Source organism: Micropterus dolomieu, linkage group LG19 (genome assembly GCF_021292245.1).
Source record: "Micropterus dolomieu isolate WLL.071019.BEF.003 ecotype Adirondacks linkage group LG19, ASM2129224v1, whole genome shotgun sequence".
NCBI classification, from domain to species: domain Eukaryota; kingdom Metazoa; phylum Chordata; class Actinopteri; order Centrarchiformes; family Centrarchidae; genus Micropterus; species Micropterus dolomieu.
Genome location: NC_060168.1, coordinates 23,913,038 through 23,927,563, shown reverse-complemented (window position 1 = coordinate 23,927,563; position 14,526 = coordinate 23,913,038). Strand labels below are relative to the sequence as shown.

Genomic DNA, 14,526 nt, shown 5'->3' with positions numbered 1-14,526 from the left:
CTAAAAAATATATATATATATATATATATATATATATATATATATATATATATATATATAGTTGACCTTTTGCTTTTTTTGTGCAAATGAACCAAGAGCTGTAAAGGTACTGATTCAAACATTGGACAGTTTTTGGTGATGTCATCCTGCATCATCAGCGCTACATGCACCTAGAAGGGGGAAATCAAATACTGATGACTGGCAGCAAGTCATGCTTCTCTGTACTGCACCTAATGTGTTTATTTTCCTTTTCTGCTGTTCACAGCTCATGGGGAAATAACTGATTATGTGCAGCTAGACCTAAAATGTCATGAATAATGACAAACAGCTAAAAACAAGGACAAAAAGCATGCTTATTGTGGGCTACAATAGTATTACACACTAACTATGCTAAATATAAAGCTACAGCAGCAGATGTTTAGCTTTGCATAAAGACAAGACAAAAGGGAAAAATGAAAAGCTTGGTTCTTTCCAAAGGTAAAAAAATCTCCTTACCAATACACCATCAATTTCATTAATTCACACATTAGATCTCCTTTGTTTAATTGGTTGCCAGCTAACCACCGGAGACTCCAGAAAGTAACTGCACTCATGCCAAGAAATAGTCCAGTCCTCACATGCTGATGTTTATATAGATTTCTTATATATCTACAAATCACTTATGGGATAGCTTTCTTGACTATGATCACCACATTAATTTATTAGTAACTTAGCATTTGAATTCATGCTAAAATCTCATCTCACATTCTGATATCACAAAATCATTTGGTTGGTCTGAATAATGGCTTTCACCAATGTGAATGTAATCTTACTGAGCTTGATTTATAAATGGAAAAGGCATTTTGTTAAAGCTGTAACTTAAAAATGTTTTTCCTAATTTTCATTCCAGTTCTTATTACAGCAAATGGGCAGCCTCAAAGCCCCAACTTTCTCCAAGCAGGTTTTGCATTAAATCATCAATAAACAAATTAGGTTTTTCCAGGTTAAAAAACAGCATTAACTTCAAAACCCAGATGGTTTAGCATCGATTTCCCCATTTCCTCTGAGCAGACTTAACCAGTCACGCCCACAGTCCAAGGAAAGCCTGATGTTTCTGAGATTAGATCAGTCAACATTTATCTTTGCTCAGTCAGTAACGTCCTTCATGCTTCTGACCATCGACACCAAAGGATCAACCTCCCTCTTGCCAGAAGGATTTGATTTTCATGCCGGGGATGCGTGACTGTAATATAAAAATTATTCAAACATATTATTCCACATTATCGCTTATTATTCTATATTTCAATCATGGTATGGTCATAGAGAAATCTTGTGGATCTCGTCATTATCTTATCGTCATGTACATTAGTTTTCATGTACTTACTTCACTGAACCATTTTCTGGCTCATTGCTGTAGTGAGCAGGAATTTGGTTTTATTGATAACTCAACTAACTTCTTTCTGGGGCTGCCCCAACCTGCTGAAAGCAGACAGATTTCACCCTATTAGGACAGGCGCCGCTATTTTCTAGCCTATATTCCTGCTCCTAGTCTGGCCCTGCTCAACATATAGATACCAATTTGATCAAGTAACAGTGACTTTCAACAATTGTGTGATTTCTCATAGTTTGTCAGCCAAAAATCTTGGTGTTACGTTTGATCCTACTCTCCCTTTTGATCAGCACATTGAAGATATAACCAAGATCGCCTTTTTCCAGCTATCCAACATAGCTAAAATGCAGTCTTTTCTGTCCTTGGCTGATGCAGAGAGCCTAATTCACACCTTCATTTCATCTAGATTTGATTATTCTAATGTTTTGTTCTCAGCCCTACCAGTACAAAAAGGCTTCAGATGGTTCAGAACTCAGAAAAAAAAGAGAATGTTTGACCATATTACACCAATTTTAGCTTTCCTTCATTGGCTCCTGAGGTTTCTTCCTTTTATTCCCTGTTAAAGGAGTTTTTCCTTTACAAAGTCAAGGGTCTAAGAATAGAGGGTGTTGTAAGCTGTACAGATTGTGAAGCCCCTTGAGGGAAACTTGTGATTTGTGGGCTATATAAATAAAATTGAATTAACTCTCACAGCAGATTCCTCTGCCTTAGTAGCATGTCATGATAAGGTGGGAAAATATGTGAAATTAAATGCACTACAAATGTCAAAAAACTTTCAGTGGTAGAAAATGTGGATGTCACCTCATTTGGTTTCTCCTGTTACATTCTTTATCCAATTCACCCAATTTTCATTTGTGTAATGTGGCTTAAAAATAGAGTAATTTTCACACACCCGGTTTCATGGATTTTTTATGATGTGTCCTTGACTGGCTGAGGGAGAGAAGAGATATATTCATGATAACCTCTGAGGTGTTAGCCTCGAACTAAAACTTTTTTTTATTTGTTCCCAAGGCCTTTTCAGGCTTTTTCATTTGCTGGACTGAAACTGGAAAGCAGATTGAATTCATAAGGCTTACTCAAGGTATCAAAAATCCTAACGGTTGTTTTAATTTAGGCAACGATTATGACGATTATTTAATTAGTATTTATTATGATTTTTCCCAAATTATAACATATATGTTTTGTAAGATTATGATTTTTCTTGTAGATTTTCTTGGATGTTCTTACAATCTGATTGTGAAAATTATTAACTGTTCATTATTTTTGGACTTTGGACTAATATTGTCTGAAAATGGCTTTCTGGATCCACCTTATATGAATTCGCTATATGCATATACATAATAGTTGTATGCATGACACAATAATAAAAATATCATACATTCTTCCATTCATACATATAAAATCTCTCTCTGTTTCTTAATTAAAACTGATGGATGCTGTACCTTCAGTGATTCAGTGCCAATCAACCAACTGTAATCTGAGTGTTTTTGTTGAATTTCCTGAATGTATGCTGTTTATGGTTGAAGCTTCCAATGAAATAATTTTGTCTCTTTTCTTTCCTTCTCCATGTTTGACAGCCCTTCTGCCTCCAGCCACCAGGGAGCGCCCTCCAGGGTGTAAGACGGTATTTGTTGGTGGTCTGCCCGAGAACGCCACTGAGCAGCTCATCGTGGAGGTCTTTGGACAGTGTGGCGATATAGCTGCCATCAGAAAGAGCAAGAAAAACTTCTGCCATATCCGATTTGTTGAGGAGTTTACTGTAGACAAGGCTCTCCTCCTCTCTGGTAAGGTATCTTCAATTTAAAGTCAGTACATGTGATTTTTCATTATATTTTTTATTTAAAAAGGAATGTTTTTTGTCTGTTAAGCCTGGTTTGTGTTTTTTCTGCCAAATCCTCACAGTTCTACAATGAAAAGTCCAACAACCCCCCTAACCTTGTTTTTAGGTGTGTATTGGTTTAAACTGTGCTTAAAGGTCAGACGATAACAGCTTTCTTTCTTACTCGGCTGGGCAATAGTGAATCCGTAGAGACCACTTGTATTGTCTTCCCACTGCTATCAGTGCACCTGGCCCTCTCCCAGTGCCCCAGCATTCCTTCATCTCAGGTGGAGGAAGAATGATGAGCTGTTAACCTTTACTCAGATGGAAATGAAAGGGCTGATATCTATCACTCAGCACTACAATTCCCCAGGTTCACACATTCATGGGACCATTTGGCAGATGGATAAATATATATGGGCATCGATGGACAGGTTGATGGAAAGTTTGCTGCACCCCATACAGATTATTTGGAAGTGAACAACACTGGACGTTTTTTTACTTTAGGGAACAAGAGAGTCATACAGCTCCGGAAGCCAGAATAAGATGAAATTAATAGAGCCCTGCTATTATATCAGTCATGATCCTTTTTCTGAAAATATGCACCTTTATCATTTGTACATCTATACTGTGTACAAATTTAGTTATATTTTCTACACCTGTGACTATGTAATAATTACTGAACATGCCAACTGGTACAATTACATAATTTTGAATATATACAGCTGCAGTTTTGTGAGTGTTACCTCATATTTTATGGTCCTAATACGTTTTGTTCTTCACTCCTCTGTTATGTAAATGTGGAAAATTTGCTGCAATTTAATACGTCAAGGGCTGTGTGCACACTTTATCGCAAATGTAAAATATTCATAAGTGATTAATGAAGAGGCCCTGCGATGGACTGGCGACCTGTCCAGGGTGTACCCCTCCTTTCGCCCGATGTCAGCTGGGATTGGCTCCAGCCCCCCGCGACCCTGTACGCAGGATAAGCGGTTGACGATGGATGGATGGATTAATGAAGATTTGTGAACAGATGTACAGTTGAAGTTGGACAGTGGTGGTGTAGAGGTTAGAGATGCATGTGTGTAACTGGAAAGTCACTGCTTCAATCCCCAGTCAGATTTATCCAATTTAAATCATTGCCGGTTTGCAGATCCCACTGACATTCATCAGATACATCTGGTTAGCTAAAATTGAAAAGAAGTGCTTGCCTCTCCCTCATTACCACCAGTGAGATGTGAATGTGTTTAACTGCATGAAGCTGGATTTATGACAGAAAGTGTTAATGGCTGAACCGCTGTAGATACGTACAGTGTAGGTTTTGATATATTATAGATGTTACCACTCAACACAAAAAATATGTTTTAATTATATTCCCCACAATAAATGCTTTTCTTCCACTTGCTTTGTGATATAGAGCAACAGAGCACTAAAAATACACTTGGGGTTACATCCAGGTAACTTCTAATTCACCTTGTCTCATTACAGAACATTACATTACAGAACATTAATTCACTGCTGTCTTAAATAAGGACAGCTGTACAAGTTAATATGTTATGATTGCATTACGATCAAGTCACCAACATTGGTAACAGAGCCAAACATCAAGCAAGACAATACAAGAGAGCATTAATATTTAATAGTCCAACAGAAAGAATGCCAACTCAGTGTCTATCTTGCAGCATTTTATTTCACGATATCTATGCCAACGTCTTGCAAACTGTTTTAGCGATTTTTTTCACCGCTGATTGTGCTGACTGTCCTGGTGACCAGTGAGTAGTTTTGGCTCTCTCCCAATTCATTTAGATAGGGGCCTGGTCTTGTTAGTCTGAAATAACTGCCCGGAGGCGTTACCAAGCTGTCTCCTGAGTGGCAGGACTTGCCTATAAGGACTTTGATAATAATCACTCTTACAAGGTCATTCCACCTGACAAATGAATGCGCTCACATTTAAAATCAACCATTCAATGGGATGCTATTTTAACTGCTCCTAGAGAAGAATAGGTCTCTCTTTTCATCATGTGACGCCAGCTTATGATTTTTTTTAATTTTATCTCTATCCCGCAGCTTTTCCTGCACAGATGCCTTAAATCTCTCCATGTGAATTGCTGGCTATATATTCCCTCTTCACAAAGCTCATTTAAAACACCAGCCCCTGCAATAATACCTTCTGCATTATTTAATGTGTGTGTATATGGGTGCTTGGGTGTGTGTGATTTCATCTACCTCCTCGCTACAGTAAGACAGGAGCTATAAGTCCATATATTAGCCAGATGACAGACCTGTGTTGCATTCTCATAAATACTACTTTTCGTACACCATGGCCTCTTCTCCCACAAACACGTGTACACAAACATTCACACACACATATACACATTACAGCAGCCTCGGCACACTGAGGTCTGCCTTTATGAAATATTGAAGCAAAACGAGAGCCTAAAGCAGGGAGAGCAGACTCAAGAAACAACCCAAAACTTACACTCGTTTCTTTTTTCGGCTGGCACCAACATCCAACTTTATTTCCTTTTTTTTCCAATGAGAGCTTGCATTCATATGTATATAGAGGGAATGCTGGCCCAGGGCTTTCTGAGCTTGTTTCTTGGTTTTTCACTGCCCACTGTACTGTAAACACCACAGCCTGTCACAGATCGTTCAGACCAATCAGTTAACAACAACAACACACCCACACACAGGCAGTGCTAAGTGTCAGGTAGGAGGCGTGGGGTGATCCAGGGGTGTCACTGTAATTAGTGTGCCACACTCATGTACATATAAAGTGAAAAAACTCAAGTGACTTAAGTACTGGCCTATACACCTGAAGTGTAGCTGCAATAACAGGACACATAAAGAGAACAAAGAGTGACCTTGTCATAGACCTGTGTGTATGTGAATGTACCATTTTGTCTTCCTATCTGTGTACATCTGCCAATTTGTGCTTGTCATTCTTATCTCAACTGATCTTTTGTCTATCTGTCTATGTCTGAATCAGAGTAAGTTTTGATAGATAGTGATATTTTACCCTGTTGCCTCTCTCATCCAATCAATGAAATGTCTCAGCTATCTTCTATGTGCTCTGTTTTCACCCTATCTTCCCCTAGACCTCGACTTTTTCTTAATTTGTTTCATCTCCTCTCAAACCTCACCTTCCTCTCCCCAGGTTACCGTATTCGTTTGGGCTCCAGCACAGACAAAAAAGACTCCGGACGTCTCCACGTGGATTTTGCCCAGGCAAGAGACGACCTCTATGAGTGGGAGTGTCGGCAGCGCATGCTGGCCAGAGAGGAGAGGCACCGGCGCAAGATGGAGGAGGATCGCCTCCGGCCGCCCTCCCCTCCTCCCATCGTCCACTACTCTGAACACGAATGTAGTGCGCTTGGAGACAAGATCAAAGGTTGGTAGACAAACATGCATACACTCTGAGTGTACTTAAAGTGTATGATCATGGGGCCATTGCAAATTAGGGCTATGACTAACAATTGTTTTAATTTTTTACACCCATACACAACATATAGAAGAGCAAATCCTCACATTTAAGAAGCTGGAACCAGTAACAATTTGCCACTGTCAGTAGTCATGCTGTCATTAGTCATGCTAGCAGTGTGGCTTTAGGGATGGCAATGTCAGTTGGTCAGTCCACCAGTTTAGTCCAGACTGAAATATCTCCACAACTATTGGAGGGATTGCCTTGTGGTTTGGTTCAGACACTTAAGTCTCCCTCAGGATGAATTGTAATACCTTTGGTGAGCCCCTGACTTTTCATTTAGTTCCATCATCAAGTCAAAATTTTAATTTGTCCAAACCTTTTCTTCATGACCGGATTCTGGCAAAGCTAACGAACATTCCTATCAGCCTCAGCTGTAAATTTTGTTGATGGAACAGTGGATAAGACATAAGACCTTTGGTGTGGGTGATCCAGGTTCAATTCCTGCGACACATCCACCAAAATTGTCCCTGAGCAATTAACCACAAGTTGCTCCAGAGGATATATAGCATTTGTAAGTTGCTTTGGATAAACACATCAGCTAAAGGAGTAAATGGAAATGTTTTGTGCCAATTGGCAAATGCTACATGCTACATTAATATAGTGAACGAGTTAAACATATCTCCTAGCAGGTTAGCATTGTCATTGTGAGCATGTTAGGGGTGGTGATGGGGCAGTGAATAAGACACAAACCTTTGGTGTGAGAGACCTGGGTTCAATTCCCCACTGTGACACATCCGCCAATGTGTTCCTGAGCAAGACACTGAACCCCTGGTTGCTCCAGAGGTATGCGACCTCTGACATATATAGCAATTGTAAGTCGCTTTGGATAAAAGCGTCAGCTAAATAAATAAATGTAAAAGTTAGCATTTAGCTCAAAGCAATGCTGCGCCTAAGTACAGCATCACAAAACCACTAGCATGACTGAAGCCAGCATCTACACAGTGTTTCAGTATTTAAACACCCTTGACATTTCATCAAGTGTTCCTTTGTGTCTGCATGACTTTTTCTCATTTGAGTGTCTTATACGTCAGCTTCTTACTGAGAATTCAAAGTGACTTGAGATGAATCATTCCTCTTGACTGCAATGCGTTGTGCTATAATTTAAAATATTTAAATGCTGTATATGGTTAAGTGTAGTTCCAATCAGTGTTCAGAGCACATTTAAGGAGGCTGGGCTGAAGGGACCGCTGGGATATGGGCTCTTGTTGAGCCTGGTGGATTCTTAATGCAAGCACACATCTGTAACATGAGATTCTTTGTTGATCCCCAGTGACATTCCTGCCCTTACACTAGCCTCTTTACTGTAACATTAAAGCTAGAAAGGCACTCGCCCTGTCACTGATCGAATACCACTAATATTCCTCCAGATTGTCTATTAATAATACCGCTGCAGGGGGCATGTATTATGAGACCTCAGTCTGCCTATAAACAGAACAGAAACACCTCGGGGATTCATGCGATAACACCTTGATTCAATATCTGTAGCTGTGATAGCTCATCATTCATGCATGCCGTCTAATAGACCACTGTGTGTGTGTGTGAATGTATGAGTGTGTGTGGTTGCGAGTGACAGAGAGAAACTAAGAGCATCTGCAGAACCCTGCTTAAATGAATATAAACCTCTCCAGCTGCTCAATCTGTAAAGGCACTAAGTAATGTTTACGTGTGTGCACATGATGCATGTGCACCACTCTTTGTGTGTGTGTGTGTGTTATGGAGGTCTGAGGCAGTGTGTTGTATGCTGACGTCTGTGTGTGGGAGAGTTTTCTCTCCTATGCTCATCTGACTTGTAAGCAGCGAGGCAGCAGAGGACAGGACAGCCACAGCGGAATAACAACAATAGAAATCAATAAAGTCTCTTGACATCATCTGATTATTCACCAGACAAAGCAGGAGTACTGCCAAACAAACTGCACTTTGTAAACAGCAGCCTTATGACACGGTGCTCACCTTTTATGTAGACATTTGGCAAGGGTTGTTTACCAAAGATATTTATAGGAAAGACACGAGCTGATTGATTTCAACCGAAGCTATTCTTCTTATTGAACCTCCTGCTCTTTTATGTTCAGCATATGGATATGATCATTTTTCTTCACAATCATCTATTTAATCCGTTCTGTTCTTTTCTTACCAAGATGACAGTAAATTCTTGAAGTTATTTTCGTCGCACCATCTTCATGTCCTCATTCTTTCCTCCCAGACACTCCTGTGTGCCACCTGGAGACAACCCAGCACACAACTGGAATAGATGTTGCTAAAACCGCTTGTACAAGCATTAAAATAATGCACAAACACAAATTGAATTGAACTTCAGCTTCATACAAATACAGAGCTTGGATTTGAGCTGAGAGTTGTACAGTGGCCCAGAGGTGTCAGGCCAAATACAAAAGCCGCAACACAAATACAAAAGTCACAACACAAATACAAAAGCCACAACGGAAGTGAGTTAACATCAAAAAAGAAGTTTAGTAATAGCGGATTACTTTCTTTAATGCATGACTGCAGATTAGCTTCACTTAAAGCCACAAAAATAGACTCAAGGAGGTGACCATGGAGACAACAGAAAACATTTTGCTGAAGCATAAATTGAAAACACTCATCAGAAGAGTTGAGCACCCTGGGCATACACTGCACGACTTACTTCCTTAGAAATCTTTTTGTTTTATTCCAAATCACACTGTAGTAAATTGTCTGCGACGTAAAGCCAAAGCGCACGATGTAGGTGACCACATTGTACGGTCCGATGGTCAGCTCCGACCTGAGCGCTCACACTGTAGCCTTACAGCCTGTCGGCCCCTGCTGACTGTTCTGACTCTTGACAATAGTATATGTGGGCAGCATAGCATTTTAATTTTGCAGAGAGAATTGGAGGAAAACTAGCTTTCACTAACAAAGACCACGCCTGCGAAGATATATGATGATAGAGCTTGAGATGGGATCGTATGGAGAGAGCGGATCGAGTGCCCGGATGGTGAGCTGAGGGATGGGGGAGAGGGTCGAGGGATGAGGGGTAGGGGTCGAGGTGTGAATGGATGAAAGGTTGAGGGGAAGACGGGTGAGGGACGAGGGAGAGGAGTCGGATCTGTGCGGATGGATGGGGGGATGAAGAGCAGACCGGTGTCTGCAGTGTTAGGGTGTGCTGGAACCGGCGGAGTCGAGACTCTAGGTGGGGGAGCCGTCTCTTCGTCAGCAGACGAGTGAAAACCTGTAAGCAGACAAGGGGAGAGAAGGGAGCAAGGGAGAGAGAAAGGAAAAGAAAGGGGTTTGGGTGGGAGGGATGAGAAAGCTGAGTCAAGGGGAGGTGAACAGAAAAGGTGTGCTTAAATACTTGGTGTGTGGAAATTGGGTGAGTTCAAGGCGTGGTCTTGGTTCCCGAATATTTTACTGTACAGATTTTGACTTGATAGCGAGCGTTGTGTTGCCATGGCACTTTCAGACGCCGTTCAACACTTTACACAGGTGCTGTGAGAAAAAAGGCACTGATTGTGGGGAAGCCACTTGTGGTTCTGCTTCAACTGTGCGACAGTCTGACAACAGCCTAACGAAATTTGTGACATGTCAGAAATTGTGCCCGATGGCCATTCGGGAGCTGCTAATCGCTCTTCGCTCCCCTTTGTACACTGCATGGCAAACGCACCCGACGAAGCGATTGTTCGGCCCGTCTCTAAATGAGTCGTGTGGCTCTAGAATCGGGTCAGACACGGGCTGAAATCGTACAGTGTAAGCCCAATAAATCAGGCTTAACTCTGCCATGTGTGGAACACTAGTTTTTAAATAAAATAATCCATCCATCGTCAACCACTTATTCTGCGTACAGGGTCGTGGGGGGCTGGAGCCAATCCCAGTTTACATCGGGCGAAAGGCGGGGTACACCCTGGACAGGTTGCCAGTCCATCGCAGGGCAACCAGTCACACTCACATTCACACCTAAGGACAATTTTAAAGACACCAATTAACCTAGCCTGCTTGGTCTTTGGATGGCAGGAGGAACCTGGAACACCCGGACACAGGGAGAACATGTGAACTCCACACAGAAAGGCCGGGGCAACCAGGGTTTGAACCCACGACCTTCTTGCTGGGAAGAGAGTGGGCGACAGTGCTAACCACTGCACCTCAATGAAATAAAAGAAGCCTAATATCCTTGACTGTCCAAGCTAGTAGTAGCCTATAATAATGGTGTGCTTTCAGGGTTTGAGTTACGTGGGAGCCAGTGGGATCTCCTATGGAAGCAGTAAAATGATTCATCTGTGGAGGTCACTAATTAATTTATCAACAACCATTATTTTGAATCACAAATGATGTATTTAGGGCCCGAGCACGAACCATGCGAGGTCCCTATTGAAACTGTAAAGATTATTATTATTTTTTTTATTTATTTATTTATTTTTTTTTTTTCTGCAAAGTAAGCTCAATTTTGGGGGCCTAAACATACTCGAAAACTCACCAAACTTTGCACATGTCAGAAGTAGTGAAAATTTTCGTATTTTATGGGTTTCGTGCATGGGCGTGGCAAAATGGCTAGCTAGCGCCACCTAGAAAATAGGAAAAAATTAGCCCCTCGTTCACGTTCAACCTACATGCACGAAATGTTCAGGGGACATGTATCATATCAAGACGCACAAAAAAGCCTCAAGAACCCATACCCTTTAATGAAGCAGCCCCCGCCGCACGCTTCACCTGCGTGTACGAATTTTTTGTGGTACGTGTATCTTGTCCAGACGTACCAAAAAGCCTCTTGGAGCGATGCCCTAAAACCAACAGGAAGTCGGCCATTTTGAATTTTATGTCAAATTTTGGATGATTTACACACTCCATACTTTAACGAACTCCTCCTAGGGATTTAGTCCGACCGACTTCAAATTTCTGCTGTGCCTTCTAAAGGCATTGAATATGAAAAGTTGTGCTATCTGTGAGTTTTCGTCAATGGGCATGTCCGTGGTGTGGCGTCAAAGATCAACTCTTCGCCATGACACAGGAAGTTGTTGTAACTCACATCTGAACAAAACTTTACGTGCTTGATAACTGTCCGGCCCCAAACACATCTACACGCCAATATTCATTTCTAGTCATAGTGCCAAGTGCTATGTAGCTCCACAAAGGGGACACAGGAAGTGACATATAACACCTTCATGCAGCGTCTGAAGCGCGTAGCAAATTCACAGCCGCACCGGCAGAGCTCCAGAATATGCAACGCGGCCGGATCACACCCGGACGTGCTACAAGTGCGAGGGCCCACCAAACGCTGCTTGCAGCTTTAATTTTCATTGTAATTAGTACTATTAGAAAGATAAACAGAGTTAAAGTACACCTGCGCACCGCATGACTGACATGATGGCTGTACTTCTCCACTATTAGCCACTATGGTATACAGTTTTGACTGAACAGGTTGAGCGACCTGCAAACATGTACTCAGTTGTATTGCACTGTATTAGACTGTGTATTGACTGCTGCTTGTTTGTTTAGTGTCATTGGCTTTATAATGTATCCTCAAATTAGTACAGCGCTACATATGATAATATGCTTAACTGTGTGCCAGTGGCAAGCAGTGTGTAAAATAATAACACCTTCATATGATGCCATAAATGGCAGAATTGCGGTATCTCCTTGAGCAGTAGTCTTTGATGGCATTTTCCAGGCTATAAACTTTGTTGCAATATCGCAGACATCTGGGGCAAGTAGTGGACTGGTGTGTGTGTGTGTGTGTTTGTACGTTTGCATGTGTGTGAGAGATGGAAATGTGGGACAACGTAATAAGCAATGATGTCTCTCTCTCTCTCTCTCTCTCTCTCTCTCTCTCTCTCTCTCTCTCTCTCTCTCTCTCTCTATTATTTATTTATTTGTTTAGTTATCTCCGCTGCTACCGTTAGTTAGAGACCCCCACGAAGCCCATTCAAATCCTGTGTGCATTCCATAATGAGACCTATGTTGCAAAAATACTGTATGGGTCTGTGTATACACCAGTACAACTGTATTAAGGAGATGGCATTAAAATATGAAATTAATGAAATGTTTAGTCGTCTCCGAGGTTACCAGAGACTCCTTGCGTTTTCTTTTGCACATTTTGAGTCTATTTCTGAAGCTAATCTGTACAGACAGCTGTTTAATTGACATAAATATCTATATTTTTGTATTTGTGTTGTGACTTTTGTATTTGTGTTGTGGCTTTTGTATTTGGCCTGACACCTCTGGGCCACCGTAGAGTTGAGGAGAGTTTTGCTACTTGCTTTCTTTTGTGACACACTTTTATACAATGTACTGTGAGTGTTAAATGTATACACAGTAAAAGTGTTGACGTTGAAATTGAACTTCTTGACTCCTGCATGTCCCTGATCATCATGGTTTAAGAGTAAATTTGCAGAGGCAGCTTTTTCCTTGCTCCTGGTGATCGTAACTCTTTCCTTCTGTCCTCTTTTGGCTAGATAAAACTTTAGTTGGCAGAGGCTTCTGTTATTGTACTTTTGTGTTATTGATTTTGGCCACATTCCTTTCTCTCCTTTCCTGCCTTTTTTTTTCTGCTTTACTTCTATCTTGGTCAAATGACTCAGATTTTGTAAAGGCGGCACTTTTGTAACCTTTCTTGTATAGACTCATTTCTCCTTCACACTACTTCTACCTGAATGACAAGAAATGTACTTTTCTTTTCATCCCACCATACTAAAATTGATCCAGACTCTATCTCTCTCCACCCTCTCTCCTCCCGTCTTTTCTAGATGACAATATGTTTCCTGAATCAGTGCGTGTGCTCTTGACCTGGCTGGAACGAGGTGAAGTCAACCGCCGGAATGCCAACAACTTCTACTCCATGATCCAGTCCTCCAACAGCCATGTCCGCCGGCTGATTAGCGAGAAGAGTCAGCATGAGAAGGAGATGGAAGAGGCCAGAGACAAGTTCAAGACCGCGATGGCCGCCATACTGGCTCAATGTGAGTCCCCTCTGCTCAGTAACACTGTTAATGTACACTCACCTACAGGATTATTAGGAACACCATACTAATACTGTGTTTGACCCCCTTTCGCCTTCAGAACTGCCTTAATTCTATGTGGCATTGATCATGTGTGCATTATCCTGCTGGAAGTAGCCATCAGAGGATGGGTACATGGTGGCCATAAAGGGATGGACATGGTCAGAAACAATGCTCAGGTAGGCCGTGGCATTTAAACGATGCCCAATTGGCACTAAGGGGCCTAAAGTGTGCCAAGAAAACATCCCCCACACCATTACACCACCAACACCTGTCTGCACAGTGGTAACAAGGCATGATGGATCCATGTTCTCATTCTGTTTACGCCAAATTCAGACTCTACCATCTGAATGTCTCAACAGAAATCGAGACTCATCAGACCAGGCAACATTTTTCCAGTCTGGAAAACTGTCCAATTTTGGTGAGCTCTTGCAAATTGTAGCCTCTTTTTCCTATTTGTAGTAGAGATGAGTGGTACCCGGTGGGGTCTTCTGCTGTTGTAGCCCATCCGCCTCAAGGTTGTGCGTGTTGTGGCTTCACAAATGCTTCGCTGCATACCTCGGTTGTAACGAGTGGTTATTTCAGTCAAAGTTGCTCTTCTATCAGCTTAAATCAGTCGGCCCATTCTCCTATGACCTCTAGCATCAACAAGGCATTTTCGATGTTTTTCCCTTTTCACACCATTCTTTGTAAACCCTAGAAAAGGTTGTGCGTGAAAATCCCAGTAACTGAGCAGACTGTGAAATACTCAGACCGGCCTGTCTGGCACCAACAACCATGCCACGCTCAAAATTGCTTAAATCACCTTTCTTTCCCATTCTGACTTTCAGTTTGGAGTTCAGGAGATTGTCTTGACCAGAACCACACCCCTAAATGCATTGAAGCAACTGCC

General features: G+C 41.6%; 1 protein-coding gene across 1 annotated transcript in view; it reads left to right on the top strand.

The window, feature by feature from the left end:
• Positions 1-13,706, top strand: part of LOC123957292 (ecto-NOX disulfide-thiol exchanger 2-like) — a 21,059-nt gene extending 7,353 nt beyond the window's left edge. The window contains exons 2-5 of the mRNA XM_046029987.1: positions 2,947-3,153; positions 6,346-6,579; positions 13,383-13,613; positions 13,696-13,706. Coding sequence (XP_045885943.1) covers positions 2,947-3,153; positions 6,346-6,579; positions 13,383-13,613; positions 13,696-13,706 — 683 coding nt within the window. The remainder of the gene's footprint in view (positions 1-2,946; positions 3,154-6,345; positions 6,580-13,382; positions 13,614-13,695) is intronic.
• The last annotated feature ends 820 nt before the right edge of the window (positions 13,707-14,526 follow it).